Source organism: Danio rerio, chromosome 20 (assembly GCF_052040795.2).
Source record: "Danio rerio strain M-AB ecotype USA chromosome 20, GRCz13ab, whole genome shotgun sequence".
Taxonomy (NCBI): domain Eukaryota; kingdom Metazoa; phylum Chordata; class Actinopteri; order Cypriniformes; family Danionidae; genus Danio; species Danio rerio.
This window is the reverse complement of record NC_141040.1, coordinates 10,331,123-10,357,890: the sequence shown is the minus strand read 5'-3', so window position 1 is coordinate 10,357,890 and position 26,768 is coordinate 10,331,123. Positions and strand designations below refer to the sequence as shown.

The following is a 26,768-nucleotide window of genomic DNA, read 5'->3' as shown; positions in this document are numbered from 1 at the left end:
GTGGTTCTCCAGGAACGTGGTTGAGAAGCATTGCTTTAGACCATGCACTTAGATTGTTACATTAGCCCCTTTCACACATACAGACCTTTGTCTTGGTTGTATGTGTGAACAGGTCCTTTTTGAAAATACCGGTAAATTCGTTCTGTCTATTTTCCGGAAAGAGAAGTTGTAACATTACCGGCAATTTGCCGGAATGCTGCGCTGTGTGAATGCAGAAGGAAGATTCCCGTAATAAGCGTGTGCACGTCTAGAACGTGCTGACATGAGACGTCTGCTTTAGCCAATCACAACAGTCAGACGCATTTACGTCCGCGCGGTTTGTGAGGATAAAAGCCTTTGAATATTTTTCCAGACACATTTAGCTGCTAGAAGTTAGTCAGATCAGGTTTATATGTTCTTCTTAATGCCAACTGTGTAAATATTCATCGATGAGATGCTTATGATAAGCTGTTGTTTGTTTACCTTCAAGCTTTGCGTGCGCCTATGAGCGCCTGCACATGCACATATAATGAACATGTCGACATGCGAAAGTGATCCTGCGAAAGTTGTTCACAATATTGATCATCCACAGAGTTTGTAATTTAGTCAAATGTTTACAAATACAAGCACAGCCGTTTAAAGCTCATTTGTGGTAAATGATTTCAGAATTTACCAGTATTTTGGAATGGATGTGTGAATGCTCTTTTCCCGAAAATTTCCATAACGTCCTCACCTGTGTGAACAGCGCTTTTTTCAATATACCGGTAAAGTCGTTCCGGAAATTTTCCAGAAATTTACCGGTATCACTGTGTGAAAGAGGCTATTAAAGCGCTAAATTACTAGACTGGTCTAAAGGGGTGGCACTTTTGCTTTTTAAAAAATAGGAAAAACCCAGTGCATAGTCTAAAAGTGTTTCTTTATTCTCATAATGAGTTATGAAGGTGCTTTGGGAATAAACCAATCAGAGTCTCATCTCCCTGTCATTTTAAGTGTGCATCACATGGCAGACTGTATAATAGGTTGAACAGTAGAGAGGAAATGGTCAACCTCACACATGAGCAGGCCAGCTACGGAACAAGCTGGATTCTAAAGCCTTCCCCTAAGATTAAGAAGGAATAAAAGAAGGTATTCATTCATATATTTTCCTTTAGCTTAGTCCCTTATTTATCAGGGGTCGCCACAGAGGAATGAACCACCAACTATTCTGGTATATGTTTTACTCCCTGCTCTTCCAACTGCAACCCAGTACTGGGGAACACCCATAAATTATTGCATTTACACACATACACACACACTCATACACTAGGGCCAATTTAGTTCATCACACTTATAGCGCACGTCTTTGGACTGTTGGAGAAACCAGAGCATGGAAGGAGGTAGTGTTTTTATATTTACATATACTATAATATTTAATTACATTTGAATCATTTAATTATTTATATTTAAATATATTTCTGTGTTGTTGCTCATACTGTACATGTAATTGGCAATATGTGCATGCCTTATGAACCCAACTATCACTCACAAACTCTTTAAGAAATCTGCACTATTTACTTTAGAGCAGCTTTAGTTTGGTCAATGGCACGACTAAACATACCAGCAATGTGCCTCAACACAGATCAGATACACTCTGGGAAGCACAATGGGCCCAAATGCATTTGCTATTTAAACAAAGTTTGAAAAGGTTAAAGGTTGAAACTACCAAAAAAACACTTGCGTTGATCATGGCACTGCATTGCAGCAAGTTTATGATAAGACCCTTAATGTTGAGAAATCCCTACCATTAGCCAATAAAGCATTAAGACCAGATTCAGCTGAAAACTAAAAATCTCTTTAACATCCAGTGCTGTTTCAGATTTCATTGTGGAGTCTGTGATATTTATTGTGTATGATAATATAAAATATCTAAAATGTGTCTTGAGAGTCCAAATGTATTGATTGCGTGATGAAGCCTTTTGGAATCCAATTAGAGTTACCTTATGCAAAAATGCTTGCTAAAAATGCTTGGTTGGACAAACCCAAACTTTGGATTAAATATTTGGTTTAAAATACTTTTTAACCCAATTTAGGGGCCTGTCCATAATAGGGGTGGGTATTATGAACAAATTATTTCACAGTATGAGTAGTTTTATTTCACAGTAAAGATATATTTCACAATATATATTATGTAAATAAGTATTTATTCCAGAAAAAAAGCTAATAAAAATAAACTTTAATACTTTTCATTAAATCATTAAAATGACTTGACTTGTTCTGACCTTGTTAAATATAGTAGGGATAAAAATATTGCAATTTTACCCATTTTTTTTAACTCCCTGAGCTGATGGTCTTTTCTGTTTGTTTGTTTTGTAAAATTACAGAGCCAAGCTTGAGATAAATTAAAACAGACTTCTGATTGTTTGACCCAAATTAATGCTTTATCCTAGACAGATATATATATATATATATATATATATATATATATATATATATATATATATATATATATATATATATATATATATATTTTTTTTTTTTTTTTTTTTTTTTTTTTTTCCTCAGGGGTCAAGCACTAGGACCCAGCAACAGGCTGGTAGGGAGCAATTCATTAATTAATTTTCTTTTCGGCTTAGTCACTTTATTAATCTGGGGTCACCACAGCGGAATGAACCTCCAACTTATTCAGCACGTTTTTATGCAGTGGATGCCCTTCCAGCCCCAACCATTCTCTGGGAAAAATCCACACACATTTTTTCACACTCATACACTACGGACAATTCCCAATTCACCTCTACCGCATGTCTTTGGACTGTGGGGGAAACCGAAGCACCCAAAGGAAACCCACGCGAACACAGGGAGAACATGCAAACTCCACACAGAAACACCAACTGACCCAGTCGAGGCTCAAACCAGCGACCTTCTTGCTGTGAGGTGACAGCACTACCCACTGCGCCACTGCATCGCTGGACGGTTGGGAGCAATATTGTAAATAAATAAAGCAGATACTGAATTCAGCTCTGTATGTTTGGTGTCACGGTCAATAAGTCAATCCTTTTTTTTTCATATATTCTGACATATCTAAAACAAGAGTAAGCATAATAAGACATAACCAGGGCTGGAGCAAGCTGAACTGGCACTCTAGGCAATCATGCCGCCCCCACAGATTTTATGCTGCCCTGCTCCTTCATGAAAGTCGAGAACAAAAGTGAGGAGGGATGTCATATCCTCCTTAACAAGATGCCACCCAAGGGCGACCACCCATATTGCCTATGTCTAAAGTTGCGGTCACACTGCACTTTTCTCCCCATTGACTTCCATTTATACGCATCATAAGTTCGTGCATTAAGTTTTGCAGTTCACTGCGGTGCAAAGTTCAAGCTTGGTGAACTCTGACCTGCAAAATTGCATCACTTGGCTGCAAGAAACCAATCGAGGATCAAGGCATGACCTCCTTGTAGAGAAATTAAAAAATATGGACCAATCGCTCGCTTTTTTAAATGTCTAATCATCTTGTTTAATCCAACCGCTTTTCGCAGCACCGTACAACAGATTTTGGCTAGCTCAAACTGTAGTGTGACCACAGCTTAAATCCGCCACTAGACATAACATCTTGTTGTTCTTGTATTTAACTTCCACTTTTCTAGTTTAAGGTGTATAGCACCCACATGTAAATCATTTTACCGATTGCTCATTAGGACCTCATATTGTACACCAAGTTATTCTGTACTCACATTAGCATGTTCAAGTCATGATCCAAAACAGCTCTAAATCTAAATCACAGATAAATCATCAGATTGCTGATTTATTCTCACTAGAGTATAATTTAATTAGCAAGAAATATATTTACCATCAAATCTCTCTATGTTTGATCCAAATTTTGTTGGTATCCCTTTAAAAGAAATGCCTTGAATGGATAAACAAGTAGTTTGTTAAAGTCTACTAGACATTCTGTATTTTACCTTATGGCTTCTCTTCCATGCCATTACCCTAAATGTCCAAACTATAAAAACAGTACTGTGTAGCAACAGCTTTAGATATGTCATGAGAGCGCAGCAAACTGTATGTCAGACATACCGTACAATTAAACAACTAGAGTAGGACTACAAGCCCTGAGATTCCATTGGATAAATTCATACATCTGGATCACATATTGATGCACTTTAACAGGACAGCAGAGCTCTGTGCATATGCAACATGTCAGCAATTTTAATATCATTAACTTCATTTTTAAAGAGTTCCATCATCTTAGAGTACTCAAGTCTCTAGATAAGTTTGTCCATTTAGAATGGGTGGGTAATCTAGACGAACATTGTTTTTGAAGCAATTTTGCTTCTCGACAAGTAACTTCGACAAGTACAACCTGCCAGAGTTATAATTGAAAGTGCAACGCTTTCAGTTGCAATCACCAGTGTAGCTTGCTACAGATTTCTAGTCCATTCCTTGTCCAAAACTTTTGGAGAGACTCTTTCTGACTTATCCAAGCATTATTCATTGGTCTGAAGAAGAGAACCAGATGTCTTCTAGAGCTACCATCGCCATATTTCCATTATCAAGTTATCAGGGCACAGTGAACAGTTAAATGAACAGCAGAAATTGAGATTCTCACATCTCAGATCAGGGTATGGGCTAAACAAGGCACTATCCGGTATGTTATATCACTACACAGTTCCTTCTATGGATCCACCTGCAAACGGAACTCTTTATCCTCAAGTTTTGTCTCTGTTTCTTCCTCTTTGGTCTGTGGCGGAAGAGGCACGAATCCATTTTGTTTGTTGGGACTCTCCACAAAGAGAGGCAAGTTGGTGAGACTAATGTTGACCTCTTTCTCAAGCTCCTCATCCTCGGCCTCCTTCTTCTCTTCGTCCATAGGGGGAGTGTCACAGCTGAAGGAATCTAAGGCTTTCCGACCATCATCCAGGATGTTTTTCTTCAAATCCCTGTTCTTGTTCCGCTTGGCGAGTTTGGTGACTGAACCAAGCCGGTTAAAAATGTTGTCTTCAGAGTACGCCTGGCTAGGGTCGCTCCTGCGATGCTCGTTCTGTTCTACTCTCAGACGCAGGTTGTTGAGCTTTGTGTCGATACTCTCCTGGGAGGATGTCTTGAAGTTGGTGGCATCCAGGCTGTTGAAGGCAGCTCGTCGTTCAGGGGACAACATGTCGAGGGAATGGGCACGCTGGTCAAATCCCAGCTGCCTGCGCTCCATGCTGCGGATGGTGGCAGCCCTCTGAAGTTTATCGTGAACTTCTACACTGAGTCGTCGCCTGGTCTCACGCAGCTCCGCTCGAACATTGGCCTTCCACTCAGCAGCGTGAGCCTTAATTTCACCCACCTTCAATAAGAAGATAATGGTAAATATAACTGTACATTTTGTTTTCCTGCATTCATATTTACATGATTTTAAGAAGTATTTTTTGTCAATCAAATCATAAGTGAATTGCACTTAATACAGATCTGAAATGTTTTGATTTGGATCACCTTTAACAAGAAATAGCCAAAAACACATTTGGATTCCTCTCATAGTGTTGATGATGATGTGGTTGAATGTGCTCAAACTGCCACAAAAAAACACATATTTTTCAGCTATAAAGCTACTTCTAAAACTTTACTTGAGTTGATGTTGAAGCACTCCAACCAGATGTGATTTAAACTTCAGTGTTTGAAATTGTAAGTTTAGTTTGAAAAAAGGATGATATGCGCCATTTTTATGAGACCCAGCCAAGATTTCAATATTGAGTAAAATATACAGGCTTGGGATGTTTGCACTGCGTAGACTGATCATTAAATGGAATTTGCAAGAAGTATACTGTATAGAGCAGAAGTTTTCTTATTTCACAATGCTTTATTGTAGATTCTACCTTGTCATCCACCACGATTGGTCAATATGTACAACACCTGCACATTGTTGACACACACCAGTGGTCCTCAAGGACCGCACTGTGGACTAGGTTCCCAAATTGAACCCACAACCAGCTAAATGCGTAATAACACACACATGCGCTTGCGCTTTACACAGTTGAATGAAAGCCGGGAGTGCCCCATGAGACACATGACAAGAATTGAACAATCAGCTTCAGCTTCCATAGAATATACACATTTCAGTAGACTAAGGCCCAATCCCCATTTCTATTTTTGTACCCCTTCCCCTTGGCCTCTAAAACCAAGTGTGAAGGAGAAAAACTTCAAAAATTGCCCCTAAGTAATGGGACAGCATTACAGGACCTGCACTTGTCATCACATGCAGACATCCCAAGTCTCCCGGAAGTTCCGGGAGTCTCCCACAAATGCATAGAGACTTCCGGATGCCCGCAAATGAAAGATAACCTCCCGGCCAGAATTCACGAATATCCCGCCCGGTCCTTAAATACGTTGCACACTCCTCTCCATCGCATCCCTCCCAGCTCTTCAGGTACATCACTCGCAACTCACCCCCATCGCTCTTCAGGTATGTCCCTCGCGCACGCCCCCATTCAGATAAGTCGCTCACCATCAACTCCCGCAACCTCCCGCAAATCAACTCTTTCTCCACCAGATATGACTATTCCCAACTTGGGATGTCTGTCATATGTCGTCGCTTTGTCAAGCTTCATATGAAATCAGACGATCGTGACTGCTGTAGTTATTCCAGTTGTGTTATTTTTTAGTATTTATCTTCAGGAAATCACTGAAGGCATATACTATGTTATCATGATGATCTAATGTGGCAATAAGATAGTAACTATACTGTGCATTTACACACTGGCCATATTCGTCTATGTAAACACATAAAAACAACATTAACATTATAGCAGACACTGTAAAAAGGACATTCCCAGCCAATAGACTTTTCTGTCAGGGTATTCGAATGACATCGAGTGACAGAATGTTGTGGGACTGCTGTTATTATTAGGGATTATAGACAGCGAAATTTAGCTGTTTTTATTTTAGTGATTATTATTATTTTTTTTTTAAAGCATGACGGTAAAACACGAATGCGGTTATGAATTTATTAAAACATGTGCTTGTTTGTTCTTAAAATTTGTAATAATGAAAAAAAAAATACTAATTTGTCGATCTCCTTACTTCCGTGTGCAGCTATCCCGCTGTTGTATTCTGGGAAATTTTCTTACCCCTTGGTTTCGAGTGTGGTCCTAAAAAATCTCTGTTCGATGAGCTATATAACACTACTCCTTAGCCTTATGACCTATGTCAAGCTAAAGAGAATTGGGACACCAATTGGCAAGGAGAAAGGCTAAGTGGTAGAATTGGTATTGGGCCTAATTATCTCAGACGAACACAAAACACCCAAACACTGCACTGCTTTGTAATTTTCCCCATAAATAAAACCTGTATCAGAGAGACAGCAATGTTTTGAGGTCGATGGTCGTCTAGCAACCTACAAAACTCACAAACCCAATCCCCCTTCCTCCCCCTCTGGTCCGCAGTAAAATTGTCAAGTATTGACCAGACCACTGGCGTGCACAATAAAAAAAAAAAGAAAACATCCATGTTACACCTTGAAAAAACACTTTTGTTATACCTTAAACGTGTGAGTGTACATATTCTCATTACATTTATTATTAAAACTATTTAACACAGCATATGTAAACCCTGAAATAAATTTTGAAAGAGACATGATTATATTGTGTTCATATTGTCAAACAGGCACACTTAAAAGACAATCTTTTTTGTTTGACGATTTGTTTGGTTGATGAGGATTATTATTTTTATTAATATTATATTACATGTATCAAGATCTATCCCATTGTTTATTCCTTATCTACTCCTAAAAAAAATAATTAATAATACAAAGCATGCCAATATATGTTCACTATTCTAGATATTCTGTTTATTTACATTTATGTTTTTATTAGTTAATTTTGAGAAAATTAATCAAAATAATACAATTGACCATTATATCATTTAGGTCAGGGGTGTCCTGGAGGGTCGGTGTCCTGCAAAGTTTAGTTCCAACCCCAATTAGTCACACCTGAACCAGCTTATCAAGCTCATTCTAGGTATACTAGAAATTTCCAGGCAGCTTGTGTTAAAGGAGGATGAATAACTATACTATGCAGGACACTGACCTATCAGGCCTGAGTTTGGACACCCCAGGTTTAGGTTGAAAAGCTTGGCTTAAAAACTCAAAATAAATGCACTGCTATCAAAAATCTCACCTCCATTTTTGTCTTTTTAGAGAGCACCCTCAGCCAGTCTCCAATCATGCTTAAAACTGCTGCAAAGTAAGCCAGTCCAACCAGGATCCAGAACCACACCAGCGGCCTGTACCACTTGCGATACTCTATTCGTCTATTGCCTCCTGTAAGAGAAGCAGAAATGACACTTTCATTTCAGAGGAGGATGCATTTGATTGTCTTTTAAACCTACAAGCGACTATTTTAGAGGAATACATCAAGCCCCCCTTTCAAATCCATGTAAGCTATTTTCCTGAGAACAGCAATCATACTCTTGACAATTCATGATGCCTGGAAATGCAGAAAGTGAAACTTTTTTCTAGACTGTGTTTTATACAAATAGTGAATTGAAAATAAAGAAAATCAAATAAATTGTGTAAGCAAAATAATTTGTACGTAAAATTTGTCTACCACAGTATAGACAAATATACACTATATATATATATATATATATATATATATATATATATATATATATATATATATATACCACAGTATACCACAATCCAACAATTCCTTTACAGGGATTCTAACTTCTTGTTCACTAAAGGCCCAATAGTAACTTTATATTATTAAATATTTATATATATTTTTAAATAACAGCAAGCATTTTTGTGTTTAAAAGATGTCTAATAGACATACAAATATATATGTCTTAGTATATGTCTTAGCGAAAACAAATCTAAATCTGGACTGTCAGTTGAAATCTAATAGATGTCAAACAATTGTCCAAAAGTTCACAGGGATATGTTACTACAAATCTGTGTATTTTGGAATATTGTTAGACTTTTAGACTATTCTATTAGATATTAATCCATGTTTTGTCTTTTAAACACAAAATAGTCAATAATTTTGTTATTTAATCAAATATTTTTATTTAATTAATATATTTAACACAATTTAACTATATTTTCCTTATTTGCTCATTTCCAAATGACACGTGAAGATTAAATAAACTCATTTGTTTAATCTTAAATTATAGCTAAGATACAACAAAGCAGTATCTAACAAAAGGGGAAGTGATCATAAACCATTTTTTAAATAAAACTTTAAATATGTTTTGTAATTTACAACTGTTGTAATTTCCACCAAAGATAACATTTTTCTAAATACATTTTGTTCAAACGTGTGTGAAGAAACAACAGCATCAGTGAAGCATTCTTGCAATGGAAGCAAACAAGCAATTACAAAGCATTTTAAGATGAAGGGATGCTCCTTGGTTTTCATCTGCAATAGCTAATGTAATGCTTTTTTGTGTGCAAAACATTTACCATCATCAATTATGTTGCTTGGTTTGTAGGTACATTGATTGTCAAGAAAAATATACAGCTTAAAGTGTCTAATAAGTTTGACCTTAAAATAGTTCATTCTTGTTTTTTTTTTTTTTTTTTTTTTTGCCTAAATAAAACAAATAAGACTTTCTCCATAAGACAAAACTATTATCAGACATACTGCGCTCTGTTAAACATAATTTGGGAAATATTTAAAAAAGAAAAAAAAATATTAAAGGGGGGCTAATAATTTTGACTTCAACTGGATGTTTTGTTGACCTGTGTACTTACATTATCCCAAAAGTTTTGAAGAATGTTCAAATCTTTTTAACTACTGATACAGACCGTGTCCTGTCTTGCCATGCTAATGCTGTCATACTCCCTCAATTTCTGTTTTTTTTTTTTTTTTTTAATAAAAAAACAGGGAAACACCACAAACAAAATGTTGTGTATTTTAATTAGACTGTCTAAAATGTTCTGTGTGTGATCAAACACAAGCAGAAAAAAGTGGTGGAAAGTGGCATTAGGACATAATGAAGATGCCTCCACACTTAGTCATGGCGTAATCAAAATGTGCTTTTGTTAGTTGTGAATATGCAACCGCTAGTGGTGGAATTGACATGCTAACCTAAATGTTGTGATCTGTCTATGCCAGCTGTTTCAAACTTCTCAAAAACTATTTCAATGATTTAAACTTTAAAGCTACTTCAAACTTTTAGACAAGGCATTCTCAAGCCACCATAAAGTTTGTATACGCAGTTTATTTTGAGTCATTCCTGGCATTCGGTAATATTTTAGTCCCCCATATTTTTTGTTAAGTTGTTGATGACTAAAATTACATTTTAAAAGCATTTTCCATTAATTTACTTTGTACATTATAATATTTTTTTTTTCATGAAAGCATTTTTAGCATAAGAAATATAATATTTCTGTCACAAACCAAGCTATTTGTCATGTCCCGAGGCACATCTTTAAAATTGCATGTAGAAAAAATTTAATGAAAAAAAAACACACTGTCTATATTTTTTACATTTATTTGTGTTCTTTTCTGGTGATGAATAAAAATACAATTAAAATAAAAATTTATATATTATAATATTTTATTATTATTAAGAATTTTCATTAAGAATTTCATAAAGAAGATCTTTTTCTGCTGCAGTTTTTATTTATGTTCCAGGAAATAATGTTTCAGACCGGATTTACCTGTTGCTCCTGTTTACTGTAGGTTCTGTTCATTAATATATTTGGTAAAATAGGCCTTTATCAGCATTTTTAAAGGTTATCAATGGTCCATTTACCTTTAGAAGTTGACTTTTTTGAATTCTGTTTCAAAATTGAATTAGTTTGGTTTAATGAAGTTTAAGTTCATCTCAGTGTGATTAATGCCTTTGCTAAATGTTTTGGTCAATTCTTAGATCTAATTTTAAATGATTAATTAATTCATTTTTTTTTTCGGCTTAGTCCCTTTATTAATCCGGGGTCGCCCCAGCGGAATAAACTGCCAACTAATCCAGCACGTTTTCACGCAGCGGATGCCCTTCCAGCTGCAACCCATTTCTGGGAAACATAAATACACACTTATTTACACACACACTACGGACAATTTTTCTTACCCAATTCACATGTACTGCATATCTTTGGACTGTAGGGAAAACCGGATCACCCAGAGGAAACCCACGCAAATGCAGGGAGAACATGCAAACTCCACACAGAAACATCAACTGACCCAGCCGAGGCTCGAACCAGCAACCTTCTTGCCGTGAGGCGACAGCACTACCTACTGCGCCACTGCGTCACCCCTAACTTCAAATTAATTAAAACAAATCAAAACTGAAATTAAAGTGTCACGTCAACCCTAAAAGGTTAGGGTAATTAGGCAAGTTATCGTATAACGATGGTTTGTTCTATGGTTTGACTATTGGAAAAAAATAGAGCTTAAAGGGGCTAGTAATTTTGTCCCTAAAATGTTTTTTTTTTTTTTTCTTAAAAATAGTTTTTATTCTAGCTGAAATAAAATAAATAATTCTTTCTTCGGAAGAAAAAAAAAATATTATCAGGCACACTGTGAAAATGTCCTTGCTTTGTTAAACATCATTTAAGGAATACTTCAAAAAGGGAAAAAAAAATAAAGGGAGGCTAATAATTCTTACTTCAACTGTATAAATCTAAAACATATTAAAAATGTTATATTTTAGCCATTAAACTGATTTGAGGGACAAATGAGCAATAGGTAAATGTTGGTTTTATAGCAAAAGCTTTGTAAAATACAATGAACAACTCAGTTTTGTCCGTTACGGGGTTGAGAACAATAGGTGTCCAAATAAAAATAAGACAGAAAATAATATAAAGGCTTTAATGCTTAAGGTGAGAAAATATGATTTTTTGAAAGTTTAAATTGTGCCTAATTATGCAGGTTATTTAAAAATATAATCAATACACTTTTAAAAATGAGTTTACTCAAGCTGAAATATTACAGAATTCTAAGAATGAACCTTTTCTAGTTTTCCATTGCTGTTTCTTGTGGTTTAATGGCCCGTTTCCGCTGAGTGGTACAGTACGGTACGGTACATGTCACCTTTATCAGGCTTTTTCCACTACCAAGGGTACACTATTGGTTGGCGTGGTGTACGACAGAAAGATTAAGTCTATGTCATTCTCGCTCGAATAAATGTCTGCAGTAAAGCTGTACAGGTCATTCACATATCATATGAGAAGCACTTCTAACAAAACAGATGCTTTATACAGATAAATACTTGTGTATAAATGTTTATTACTAACTTTTCTATCAACATAATTTGATTATAACTGCAGACCAATAACAGTGCGAAATAGCCTAGTGTAACATCTGCAATTATATAAAATAAATAAATGCTACATAAATGAACACATACAGACCCTTACAGTCTCCGATATGTCACCAATTACAGAAGAACTACACACAACATACGTTTAGGCCTTCTTTAGGTTCAAAAACAACACAAAATATAGCCCACAGTCAGAGCGGACCTCTCATCTTTGTCTGTAATCTTCACCAGCACATGTAGCCTCTGTTAGAGAGTATTTCTGTCATTCCAAGTTCCTAATAGTCCAAAAGGTGATTATAATATTTAAACATGGCAGTCTGTTCGTGATTCAGGTTGCTAAAACAATTAGCTTCTGTGTTTTGTCAGGCTTCTCCTTTAGCCTGTGATGTATCTCTTTAACCAATCAGCGTTCAGCTGCGCTTGTAGCTCCACCTTTTGGTACCCTTTCTTATATTTGGTATCCTTTCGCAAGGGTGCTGAAAAAAGTGGTACACTTCGGTTCGGTATGCATTTTTGAACCAAACCGTATCGTACCGTACCACACAGTGAAAACAGGCCATAATAGCACTTGTTGGATTTATCCTGGTCAGATGAAGTCTGAGCACTGAATCATACACAACTAGCATTATTCAATAACATCTGCTCTTTCTTTATCATCAATACTTCATCTCCTGCTTCTGCTCCTCTCAAGCTTTTCAGTCAACTCCTATATTGATAGGAGATTGCTAATTCAGTTGAACAGGTTTGGGTATTGGAAACTCTGCTGACTTGTTGTCCATATACCTGGAGAAAATTCCTGACAAGGTCTGGTGTCTAGGGCTTGATCTTATTTATCTGGCATGGAGAGTTTGATCTAATGATAGACATAAATTAACCAAACCAAAGAATACATAAACCAACCAGGTTTTGAAACAAGCACTTCAAATGAGCAATTTGTGAAAATGCCCTAAACATATTGCTGGAAAGACTTTCAGAAAGAAAAATGACAGAAATCCACAGGTCTACTGTTAGAGTGTGCTAGTGGGCAAATTACATGTAAATAACTCAGCCAGACATGTTGTTGTTGTTGTTGTTGTTCTGTTCATACCTGCGACATAATCTCCGATTCCAACAGTCGTGAGGGTGATGACCACGAAATAAATGGCCTCTAGCCCAGTCCATCCTTCAATGTGCTTGAAGATAATGGCTGGTATGGTGACGAAGAGGATGCAGCCGGCCAGGATGAAGAGCAGTGTAGAGGCCACTCGGATCTTGGTTTGGCTTATTTGATTGTGTTTGCGCTGGAGGGAAGGAAGGGGGTGAAATAGAGAGAAAACAAGAAATGCTATATCAACACGAACAATGAAGAGACACAGAACAACAGCCATTCTTAGTCACGCTAACAGGAGGTTCGTAGCCAGCAGCGGCCACATGTGGCATGAGGAGATATTTCGTGACTTTGCGAAGGTGACATGTGTTCATTAGCTCTCGGAAGGGCCTAATGATGATCTGAAGGAGACTGATTGGCTCTAATGAGGTGCGATCTCAGCTGGTTCTGCAGATGCCACTTGCTCAGCATGATGGAGCCTGCTGCTATCAGGAGCCCCGGTTCACTGTTTATTTACTAGACCCGAGCCTCTGCTGTGCAGGATCTGACTAACCTAACACAAACAAGGCCTGCGATACTCCTGACTAATGCTTCCCCCAGGAAGTCTTGGAAAGAAGTGACTTTGCATTTTGAAATATGATAAACATCTCACTTGGCATGCTAAGGCTAGGTTGAACATTATATTGGAATAGTCAACATAATACTGTAAGTTGTATTTGTTTAAAAAAAAAAAAAAAAAAAGTCACAGCCATGTTTTAAGCTGTGTCTGTACCTAAAGTCTGTGATGGGTACATATAGTATTCCATTTTCTGTGAAAACTTTGTCTGGCCGAAATTAGCAGAGTGACTCTGACTTTCAACAATGACTCATCTAGGGGTGCATTTCCCAAAACCATCGTTAGCCAACTAAGGTCGCAAGTTCCGTCGTTACAAGCATAGTTCGTTGATTTGTCATTTCCCTAACTCCGTTGTTCCAATGAACATTCGCAAACTGCGTCGCAAACTTCTGCGCTTGCAACTACACCTCTAGAGCTGTAGTTATAATCATAGTTCCTGGCTGTGTTCTATTCCCAGTTATCCCCCCTATGCCCTATCAGGGCTCAAAATTGCGACCATTTTGGTTGCATATGTGCTTGAAAATTAATCTATGCGACCTCATAATATATTTGGGAGCATTTGAGCGACTGCAGATTTTTTTCTAAAAACGTGCTAAATCGCTCTTTTCTGCCTCTATATTGGTTCATATTATCAGGTAATCACTCAAGGCATTCTGCTGTCAGATGACAGGGAGGGAGCTTTAATAACAGTGGGAAATGCAAATGGCTGAAGAGTGAAAAGCAGTTTTGCAAACCCCACCTAAAGTTGAGGCGCAGATGAGAGCGATCAGGTGAATGTTGATCTGCCAGCCGAGATCAATCAAGCACCCGAATCTCAATGCGTTGCATTCACTGCGTGTTTAGCGCAAATGTAAGCTATAAATGTAAAATCTAATACTGTACATATCATCGCCAAAGAAGCTCGCCTTTACAAAGTTTACACTGACACCGTGGCTTATAACAAAGAGCGGTTTTGCGCTGGTAGTCATCGCGAGAATCCTGCTCTGCCTGCACATATTTTGGTCCGGCAACTCGTCTGCTTTTCCACTAATGAAGAAAAATGAAGATCAGCTCATAACTAGACTGTACATTTAAATTGACAAACTGAAGCCAAAACTTTTAAAGAGTGATAAAAGTGAGACTTTTCTTACGTTCTTTTGTCCGTTCTTTCTTGAAATGTGTATTATTTTGCTATTTAGTTACTGATGACTGCTTTACAGCTTTCGGCATTGAATTGAATGATTTATTATTTTATTTGTTTTGTAGCAGAAATATTATTTATTAAATTGACATGCATATAAAAACAGTTGTGAAAAATAAATATGTCTAACTTTAATGGTTAATTTTTTGTTTGATGCAAACCATACATTTATTTTTTATTAAGTAACAGAATTTTACAGCAGATAACTTACATTCAAGCACATTCAAGGCAGTATCGAAATGAGGAATGTAGTTTATTGTTAGTATTATTGTCATTTTCATCATCATTAATATTCTATAATTATTTGACATACATATTGGAATTATTGCACACAAATATGAATGTCATCTCAGCATCAGTTAGATAGTTGTTTCTGTTTTTTTTTTGTTAATCCTAATTGATGATGTTTTCAAATAAAATAAATCTCTCAAAATACAATTTGCAATGGTGCTCATTCATTTTTGGTGGGCGCTCCTAAATTTTTTCTGGTGCTCCTAAAATTTTTCTGGCTCTCCTAAATATTTGAAGTTGGGAGCAACGGTGCTACCATGTAAAAAAGTTCATTTCGAGCCCTGCCTATTCATTTAGAACATTCTAATATTTAAACTTGGAATGATTAAAAATAAAAAAATGCATTAAAGTCATGTCTCTTTGGTGTATTTTACTTTTAAAGTATTTTAACAGTTCAATATTCCTGTTTACAATTGTGTTCTCTTCACAGTGCACTTTGAAAACATTGATGTTATTTGGAACACAGCCTCATAGGGAAAGCTATATGTGACCTATTATTTAAAAGTGAAATTTGTACTGTATTTGTACTGTATATGACATGGACCTGTTGGTTAGAACATTTCTGCAGTGGTTTGCATGTCAAATTGTAAAAGTAGACTTTTCAAAAAAAAAAAAAAAATTAACAATATCCTACTTAATAAAAATATTAATAATAATAAAAACAATAATAATAATAATTATTATTATTGTTATCATTGTTATTAGTAGTAGTAGTATTATAATCATCATCATCATTATCATCATTATTAATATTATTATTATTAATGTAGGCTTTTTTTTCATTTCTTAATAAATAATAAATATAAAATTTCATTTTTTAATAAATAGCCAAAAAAATTTTTATTTATTAATATGATATAAATATGATGTCAGAATACGTTTTAGCTTTTTTAAGTGATTTTGTGTTAATTTAGAATAGAATATGCAATGTTCTTAATAATATTTGTAAAGGAAACATTGGCCCTATATGTGCAATTTACATATATTTCAGTTAATATGGAAAATGAGTTTTTACCAAAACTAAAATTGTTTTTTCTTTTTTCCTTTTTTATAAAGCGCGTGCATGTAAAACAAAATAATTTGCACAAATAAATTTTGGGGTTCTTCTCTAAAGAAGTTGTTAGTCCACCCGGTACAGCATCATTATGGGCGTTTTACGTTACAACCAACATGGTTCAAGCGATGGACCTGCGACAGAGAAACTACGGCTTTTTAGAAACACTCGTCACTATATCGTTTTTTTCACTCGTCTACATAGTTCAGCTGCGAGTCACGTTATTTTTTGGGAAATGCACTCCTGATTTCAAATAAACTAAAAAAAAGGCAAAAGTGTCTAGAAAATGAGCCCACTTTATATAAACCTCTTGGCATTGTGTACACTGGTTTTAAAGGTGACATAAAATGAGAAACTGTTAAATTATGTATAAACTGTACAAATACACCTAGGCATGATTGCATAACAAGAGTTCAGTACATGGAAATGACATACTGTGAGCCTCAAACACCATTAATTCCTCCTTATATAAATTTCACATGAGCAAAAGGCCATAATAAACACGAATCTGAACATAACAGTGGCTGTTAAATGAAGCCCTGGATCATTAAAATGCATGGTCTCATAGCATTTGATTGGCCACAATATTTTATAGTGAGATAACAACAATGATACAAGTGTTTCCTTACATTTTAAGAAGTTCCTTACATTCCTTACATTTAACGCAGCTTATTGTTTTTACTTATTTTGAAAGTATGACAGGCAGGACAGGAGCTCTTGATAATGTGTAATGCGACAGGCACACAGCACCTAATCTCATCACAGTTCATCACAACACTAAATAAGGGGAATATGGATTATATGTTTACTTAGAACCTACTGAAGAGGCATAAGGTCTGTTTAATTGTATCTGTTGTAGGGATGTCCAAATCCGATCACGTGATCAGAAATCAAGCCAGATCACACGGTTTCGGACTTGATAGGAATCAGTTGTTACCTCTCGATCGGGACTCATATATTCTCAGAACTTTTCTAACACATCTACACATGTGGTGGCACAGAGTTAGACCTCTTTCCTGACTTCACAGAGAAACAGCAACAAGTGCGGCATGACATCACTTTGTTGCAGAGATGCTATTGGTTAAATGTCGACAAAGTAGTACACTGAAGCAGCTTGAAGTGGAAACCGCCAGTATGTCTGTGGTCTGGAGATATTATAAAGTTGATGATGACAACATTGCCATAGCAAACTGTGACATATGTAATCTTGGGATTGCCTGCCGGGTATATTAAGTTGAGGTGCTATTTGTTTTAATGTAAGATTTTTGTTTGTATTTACAGTTGCACTAAAGTCCAAAAGTGAAAAATTGATGTTATTTATTACTTGATTGTTCAAGCTACCTCAGAAGTGCTCTGTTAGTTAAATATTTGTGAATTAAATACAAAATAAGGGATACTCTGGATCTGTTTATTCACTCTTCTTTATTCTTTATCATGTATTATAAAAGTATCGGGTTGGGGTTTCGGTATCGGTAGATACTCGAAATCAAATGACTCGAATTAAAAAAAAACCTGATTGGGACATCCCTAATCTGCTGTTAGTTTAATTTGTTTATTGTGAAATTAGAAGTTTAAATTAGTAATGAGACAATGGACGCATATAACTGTTGAGTAAGTGTTGTAATGCATGTTTATGTGTCATGCCTAATCATTCAGCTTTTACTGTGATTTTATCGGAGTGAAAAGAAAGCAAAATTTTGGTCATCATTCGGATAGGGCCATAAAAGTATGATGATCTGTTCATGCAGAGGTTGAAACTGATTCCTGCCTTTGTTTACATATGTGTTAAATCCACAAAATACAAATCTAAATACATCAAGATCAGTCCCCTTTGTCAGGTAGAGTTATATTTTAGCCTATTTTACATACAAAGCATAACTCATAAATATGCTACTTGGTTGCTCACCTCAATCAGATGCTAACGTGACTTAATGTGACAAGGAATTTACTCAGGAATAATTTTATGAGTATATTTTAGCAAACATCACACTGTGTGAACGTCAGGAACTGACATGAGCAGCAGGAGCATGAAAGCAGACCTCATTAATATGTACATGTAAAAAAAAGTTAGAGAATTTCATCCTACAGCCAATTCCTAGGGCTGTAAATGGACATACAAAACATTTTCTGGATATGTTTTTGCACTTACCTAAGTCGCATACCGCATACAGTTTAAACATATTGTATTAGTGCATTTTCAGTGCACCTTTAAGATGCAATTTAACAAGTAAACAACACTAAATTCATGTTTAAATGAGATCTGAAATGTTCAGAGTTTGTCATGTTTTGAGCATTTGTTGAAAAAGTAGTTGACAATCCACTTGCTCAGATTGCCTTTGAATAATTTGTTTGAATGCATTCAAACAATTACAAATGGCCACCTACTCTCTGCCTACTGACTTCATTCTAAAGCATCGCAGGTGATGTTATTGAAGTGCTTTCACTGTCTAAAATTAAAAATATTAGATCTGAAAATCAGAAAAAGCCTATAAATACACCCACTCACAGGCCCTCCTGTCAAAGAACTCTAGAAAAGTGGTTGAACATGGACAAACAGATAGACCAAAACACTGCAAATGAGAATGTGTCTCACTCATCTACCGATCAATTAAAGCACATATTTAACAGGCATAAAGCCTTTGTTTCTATGCACTACAGTTCACTTACCCTGAACATTTTTTCCACTTTTGCGATGCTCTTCCCAAAAATAGTCCCTAGTTGATCACCGACACCAGCCAGCAGAAAGCCAAAGAGTGGGATGCCAAATATTGCATAAAGGATGCAGAAAATTTTCCCACCCTCTGTGCTTGGAGCAATGTTACCATAACCTTAGAAAAACAAGAGAGTGAGGTGTCAATAAACACAGCTGGAAAGAACAGTGTCATTAGTATGTCGCCTTACACACAGTATATTCAATGTGGCATATGAAAGATGTTTACTTGGTATTAAGTTCATGAGCTTTGCAAACCACAAAAAAAAAAAAATCTAAACAATGCATCACAAACATCTTTCATTTTTTCCAGATATCCATATATATATCCAATATGACCAAATATTCAGTCTCTGTGTTTAAGGGAGAGCTCACTGAAATATGCAATCTGCTGTTAAAGGTTCAAAAAACCATTGAGTACTTTTTAAAAAATTTTAACAGACTTGTGTGTGCTGAGCATTAATTAAGACAATGTTAGCAGCTGTTAGCTTTAATTGTGGGGAAAACTGGATAATTTTCAGCTTTTGTCAGCTAATTTCATCTTCTGGGTTTAAAATAATTTTTGGGGTGAGAACAAAATCAGTTCTGTATGGCGAATCTGCTAGAGGAGTGATGACGAGTCAGTTTCTCATTATTATTCATAGCGGAGTTTTCTTAACCTATAAGAAGACCCTGCTTCTTAATTATTCATGAGAGCATGTGCTTTACGAATGCAAGGCAGACCTGCCAAGCTGTGACACCTGATGACTGGGTGAGACGTGTGTCCACGTACGGCAAGCAGTATTTTGTCTATCATGAAGGGTCGTAACGTTATGTGATTGTTTACATGATTCACAGGGTTTGTTGCATGTGTTTCTCTGCGATGCTGTCAGGGCCAATACAGCAAAGCTGTTGGTTTGTAACGAGTATTTTTGAGCTGTACGAGAATTGGAGGATGGCGGATTTTGTCTTTTATCAGTTGAGTTTGTTACCATTCAGACACATTGCCTATTATCTGTGCTGCTGTGTTCGCCTATGTTTACAATCCTCCAGATTATCGGCAGGGCTAATGGTTAAAGATAGACAGGGCAAGAGAACACTGTGTCTGCAAACAGACCTGGGGATTCAGGAGAAGAGAAGTCCTACTCATTTATAGTCTTTACATGGTTATCTTTATAATGATAGAACAAATTATGAATATGTGTATATGAAATTATGAATAACATATGTAGCGGGGCTAAATGGGGGTTATTAAAGGGGTTAAATTACTGTTTATTTCTTTGCATTTGAACTCTGTTAACTATAAAATCATGCGTCTCCTACGGTTTGTATCTCATTTTGTGAGCCAACTGCAATCTTCATATTGACAACTGTGTTCTCTTCATAGTGCACTTTGAAATAATTATTAGCATTTTGAACATAGCCGTGGCTTATGATGAAAGGTGGGTGACCTATGGAAAGTGGAATCTACGTTATGTCTCCAAAGCTCATGAAAACAAAAATATGTAGCATACATAACAGTTTTAATTTATAGTAGCATAAGCTATTTATTAAGAAATGTATACTGTTGCATTAGGCCAATATGCTAGGACATTTCTACAGCGGTTTATATATATGTATATATATATATATATATATATATATATATATATATATATATATATATATATATATATATATATATATATATATATATATATATATATATTTCTTAATGAATAGCTTATATAATATATAATTTTGATGATTTATCTATGATATTAGAATAAGTGTTAGCTTTTTGTAAGTGGCTTTTATGTTTTAGAATAGAATATTGAATATTGTTAATATTATTTGTAAAGGAAACATGGGCTCTATATATGCCATTCAAATACATTTTAATTAACGAAATTAACAATGAGTGCATGTTTTTACCAAAACTAATATTGAATTAAAAAAAAAAAAATGTGTGTGTGTATAACAATAAAACTTGCACAAAAAAAGTCCTAGGGTATTTCTTTAAAGAAGTTGTTACTCCACCCTGTTTAGATCGTCATTATGGAGGCTTTACGTTACAACTAACGTGGTTTAATCAGTGGATCTGCAATAGAGCAAATACGGTTTTGGGAAACACTCTTCACTACATCATACTTTTCCCAAATGATGCATTATACTATGATAGGTCAGGCACAAGTTATGTCGTTGTTTGGGAAACGCACCCCTGGATCTTTATGTTAATTTAATTCAGTTTGACTGTTGTATTGGCACTTTTTTATAAACTGCTATTAGTTGCTAATAAAAGTAAAGATTGTTGTGCATCTTATTTTGTTAATATTTCAGTATTAGTGTTTGGGACTCAGTTTCTGAATGGTTTAGGCACATGCCACCAGTTTGGCTGTCCGAGCCTTACATCATAATTATTTTTTTTAATATTCACGGTAATATAATATACTAAGGTAAAATAGGGTGGAAGTTTGATAATATCAAAATGTGGATACCAGCCAAGCCTAATTTGTATATGTTTGTTTAACTCTAAAAGTGCTTACAGCCACTGTTTTGCATTTAATTAATCACCAAGGACCACATTTCAACTCAAAATCTTAATTAATGTTTTACTGCAGAAGCCTGAGAGTGAGTAAATTAACAGCAAGTTTTCATATTAAAATGAACTATCTCTTTCATTTCAGCCAGATATGCAGGTTTAACGCTTGTAAGAAATTACCACCTATAGTCTCTGTGGATCAGAATGTGACTATTGAGAGGGCGTTCAAAGGTATAACAACTGAAGTGTAAAAACTAATCTTGTTCATTCCTTTGCGCACTGGCCGCTGGACGGCTGAGCCAATAAGAAATGACACTGAGAGTCCTGTCAGCATTTAATGCTAACCTGTATTGCACAACAGCTTCTTTAAGTAATCAATCACAGGCTCTGTCAGGTAACACAGCGAGCAGCTTATGGACTTCAAGTGTACTACATCAAACCTCCAATGGAATGCTACAATGGCAGTGAAATACTGCCTCCCTATACATGCACTATGGTGGTGTGTTTCATATGTATTATTTACAGACTTGATCTCATCATTTATTAGATCTCACTGTGCCCATAAAATGTATCTAAAATCAATAAATTGCTCTGAAAGCATCAGTAGTTTCATTGGGATTGACAGCAGAAGCAAGCAGTTTCACACATGGGATATAAATGGGTCTGAAGGAGAAAATAATGATTGATGGTGGTTGTGGGGTCTGGCATATTGACTGAAATTGAGACCATAAATGTATGACACAAGCAAATGCCTCGTATTTGGCTTCAGTTGTGCATTTTAATGTGCTTTGGAGCCATATAAAAATCTTGTTCCTTATGGTAGGAGTTTGAAATGTTTAAATGGTATAGAGGTGTGTTACCTATTGTTGTTATCACAGTTCCAGCGAAGAAAAAGGAACTCCCTAAGTCCCAGTGACTGGAGTTATAGGAGGTGTCTCCAATAGGACTGACTCCAGCGTTCACTGCATCTACAGAATGCTGGAAAGAGATAAGACGGGAGTTTAGGTCATTGCCTGAGCAGCACATCTTAAAAATGATTAATAGTCTAGTTCAGTGACAGCTCTTTTAATGTGGTAATGAAAATACAATTGGGTCTCAGGCCACACAAAAAATAACTAATGACTTTAGCAACAAAATTAAACTTTAAAAGCTGTATATTCTGTAGTTGAAAGCATTAAAAATGAACTAATGAAAAGAGTAGAACAGTTTAGGGATTTGAACAATATATCTTCTGTAGTTTTTACTTCACTTTACATTACACATAAAATCAAACATATGGAAATATTAAAGAATTAAATGCATTTACCCCTATATTTACAGACAGTTGTACAATACAATATATACAATATAAGTACAATGTAATAACGTATGTACACAATAAGTAAGTGTATTGTACCAAACAGTTCATTTAAATGTAATTACATAGTAATTAAGGGCACTTGGTACAAAGTGGGACTAAAAGCTTTTAACTATTGTATTATCATTTTATTTACAGTGCTCAGCATCTATAAGTACACCCTTCACATGTTTTAAATTCATATGTTTATTAGGAAGCTATATATATATATTTCTATTTAATTGTATTATCTTTCAATTTCTAAATGTGTTTAATGACTAAAATATCCTTTTAATAAATACATGTTTAATAAATCAGATTTGTCTAAATGCGCCAAAATACCTTGCCTGTTTTTACTGAGAAATGGATACAAATATTCATTTTCAAAATGCAGAGTACTCAATTATGCTGAGCACTGTATGCCATTTTTCTCCCACATTGCAGCGCTGCCCTTAATGTTTTAAGTACCTTTAGGAGCTCATAGTGCAGAAGAGACATCCAAAGTTTTGTAATGATACTCTGGTGTATTCATAAAACAGTGAATATTCCAACAAAATTTACAATGGTAGATGCCCAAAATGGTTCATATGCAAAATAAATGCAAGCTCTACCCTTGTATGCTGCTCTAAATAAAAAAAAAATAATAATAAAATAAAATAAAAAATAAAAATTCTTGAGCAAAACCAATGACTTTTTTTTTTTTTTAGCAAAAATTTTTTTAAATTTAAATTTTTAAATTTCCTAACCACAAGGTGATCTTGTGCCAAAACTGTGTAATCTCAGGTTTACATTATCCACTTTTGTCGTGATGTATCGGTTACGTATGGTATACTGTTTCTAGGTCCAAGCCGCTTCTCATTTTAATTGAGAAAATATTTGTTTATGGCAACTTTTTTGTCATATCACACATTAAGGTGAATTTTATATAAAATCATGGTGTACACAACAGTCTCTAGACTTGTATCACTTTCTTATGGTCATCGGATATTAGGCAAGGATATATATATATATATATATATATATATATATATATATATATATATATATATATATATATATATATATATATATATATATATATATATATTTATTTATTTATTTATTTATTTATATATTTATATATAGTTGAAACCAGAAGTTTAAGTCCATTCTAAAAAAGAGTTTTTTTTTTTTTGTTTTTTTTTTATTTTATGTCTGATGATTATTCATACTAAACGTTTTCTATTTTAGGTCTGTTAGGATTACCTAATTCATTTACATTTGCCAAATGCCAGAATAATGAGAGAGTCTTTTTTTTTTTTTTTAATTTGTAGAAAATCAAAATGTTTACATACATTTCCTGTTTTTTTTTTTTTTTTTTTTTTTTTTGAGTGGACGTAAACTTCTGGTTTCAACTATATATATATATATATATATATATATATATATATATATATATATATATATATATATATATATATATATATATATATATATATATATATATATATATACAGTTGAAGTCAGATTTATTTGCCCCCTTTGACTTTTTTTTTCTTTTTTAAATATTTCCCAAATGATGTTTAACAGAGCAAGGACATTTTCACAGTATGTCTGATAATATATATATATATATATTTTTTTTTTTCTGGAGAAAGTTGTATTTGTTTTATTTCAGCTAGAATAAAAGCAGTTTTCATTTTTTAAAAGCCATTTTAAGGTCAAAATTATTAGCCCATTTATGCAATTTTTTGATAGTCTACAGAGCAAGCCATTGTTATACAATTCCTTGCCTAATTACCCTAACCTGCCTAGTTAACCTAATTAACCTAGTTAAGCTTTTAAATGTCACTTTAAGCTGTATAGAAGTGTCTTAAAAAAGATCTAGTAAAATATAATTTACTGTCATCATGGCAAAAATAAAATAAATCAGCAATTAGAAATTAGTTATTAAAACTATTATGTTTTGAAAATGTGTTGAAAAAATTTCTCTCAGTTAAACAGAAATTGGGGAAAAAAATAAACAGGGGGCTAGTAATTCAGGGGTGCTAACAATTCTGACTTCAACTGTACATATATATATATATATATATATATATATATATATATATATATATTGCAATCATGATTTTCACAAGTATTACAGCGCTTTGTAAACATTTATTATTGCCATTTGTTGAGTCTCCCCATACAGTTTGATAGAGCACTTGGACCTGGAAGCTGCTTCGCATGACGTCACACTCATCAATCGGATGGTCAAAACCCTACAGCAAGTTTGGTCTCAATGTCCAACTGCCTAATTCCAAATCATAGCAGCATTTAATTTCTCAGACATTCTACTACCGGACAAATGCAGATTCAGTATGTCTGAAAACAAACTCTAACAGAACCCAGTGGGGGCAACACACTGATCTGACAAAATCCAATGAAGTGCCTTTTGTCGCTATGTACAATGGCCTTTAAATTTATCAAAAATTTACACAATTATTTTCCTTCACTTTCGTCAATCGGTGAAGTTTTTTTCTTCGCCACTGTCGCCACTGGCTTGCTTGATTTGGGATGTGTGGAGTTGTGCTTCAATAGATTTGCTCTTCAGTAGTTGGATTTTCAGTAGTAAAATTTAAATCACACTGAACTGAACTAAACTAAACCTAAACTCTGAAAACTGAACTGACACCGTTTCAATTCTCTATAATCTTCTATGTTAAGCTGCTTTGACACAATCCTCATTGTAAAAGCGCAATATAAATAAAGGTGAATTTATTACATTAAATATTGAAATGAAATGATCAATTTAACACAACCTACCAATGCCTGAAAGAATTCTGAAAAGATGAAACAGTTAATAGCTCCTCCTCTGACAGGCAGACTGTAGTTTCTGACATATTGTGATGGTCAAGGCATCCTACTGAGCACATGATCCATATGAGCTGTCCAGCAATAATGAACCTGTGATGATCAGATGTATCATTAATAGAGAGGAACAGAGAGTGCGGATCAGAAACAGGTCACTCAGCCCAACAGGAAGCCTGCAGAGCAGATGGAAGTACTACAGCGAGATCAACAGGAAGCGGCTCAGGTGTGACTAACGAGCATGTGGGCAGCTGAAGGGCAGGAAGACAAGGGCAGATTCAGAGTCTGTCGGTCTAGACTGCACGCGTAATGACAAGCTTGAGCCAAGAGAATAGAATGAAAATTTGACAGAAAGGGATTTTGAGATTTGTGAATAATCAATAATTGATTGGGGGTGAAAAGAAACTAAAATAGCCGATTCAATCGTTTGTATCTTTCCAATTAATCAGCTGAAGATTTCATTCTCAGTCCAAGAATGGAAACTACTGTCCTATTGTTGGGGGATGTTTGAGGAGCTCAATTCTTTTTTTAAAATGTATGGTTTTAACTATTTTTGTGCAAATGAGTTTTACCTCAACACAGACTGCAGGAAAAGCACAAATTTGCATTCCATCTGTCTCGGCAACACTCTTGAATTGATTTGAATAACATCTTACTCCATCTGTATATCAGAGCAACTTGTAAGTGTCTTAATCTCCTACTAAGAGACGTTTTACCACTTTTTTAAAGTGGTGCAAACTTGATTTTAAAAGCGACACAAATCTTTTTTAACAGCACAGAACAGGTGTACGGATGTCTGAAAGCTTTCAAACTTTTAACATTAAATGATAGAGTTCAAAATCAAAACAATTCTGTGGTCATTGACTCAGTAGAACCAAAATGAGTAAATAAATCAATTCTAGCTATGATTTTGTGAGGATGTCATCAAATGTCCGCAGCTTTCACCGATGACATGCTA

General features: G+C 35.0%; 1 protein-coding gene across 1 annotated transcript in view; it reads right to left on the bottom strand.

The window, feature by feature from the left end:
• Window positions 1-2,515: 2,515 nt before the first annotated feature.
• Window positions 2,516-26,768, bottom strand: part of kcnk10a (potassium channel, subfamily K, member 10a) — a 54,704-nt gene continuing 30,451 nt past the window's right edge. Inside the window, exons 3-7 of the mRNA NM_001318375.2 lie at window positions 22,503-22,620; window positions 19,100-19,260; window positions 13,292-13,484; window positions 8,112-8,254; window positions 2,516-5,287 (exon numbers count right to left, since the gene is read on the bottom strand). Of these exons, the coding sequence (NP_001305304.1) occupies window positions 4,631-5,287; window positions 8,112-8,254; window positions 13,292-13,484; window positions 19,100-19,260; window positions 22,503-22,620 (1,272 nt within the window). The 3' untranslated portion in view covers window positions 2,516-4,630. The remainder of the gene's footprint in view (window positions 5,288-8,111; window positions 8,255-13,291; window positions 13,485-19,099; window positions 19,261-22,502; window positions 22,621-26,768) is intronic.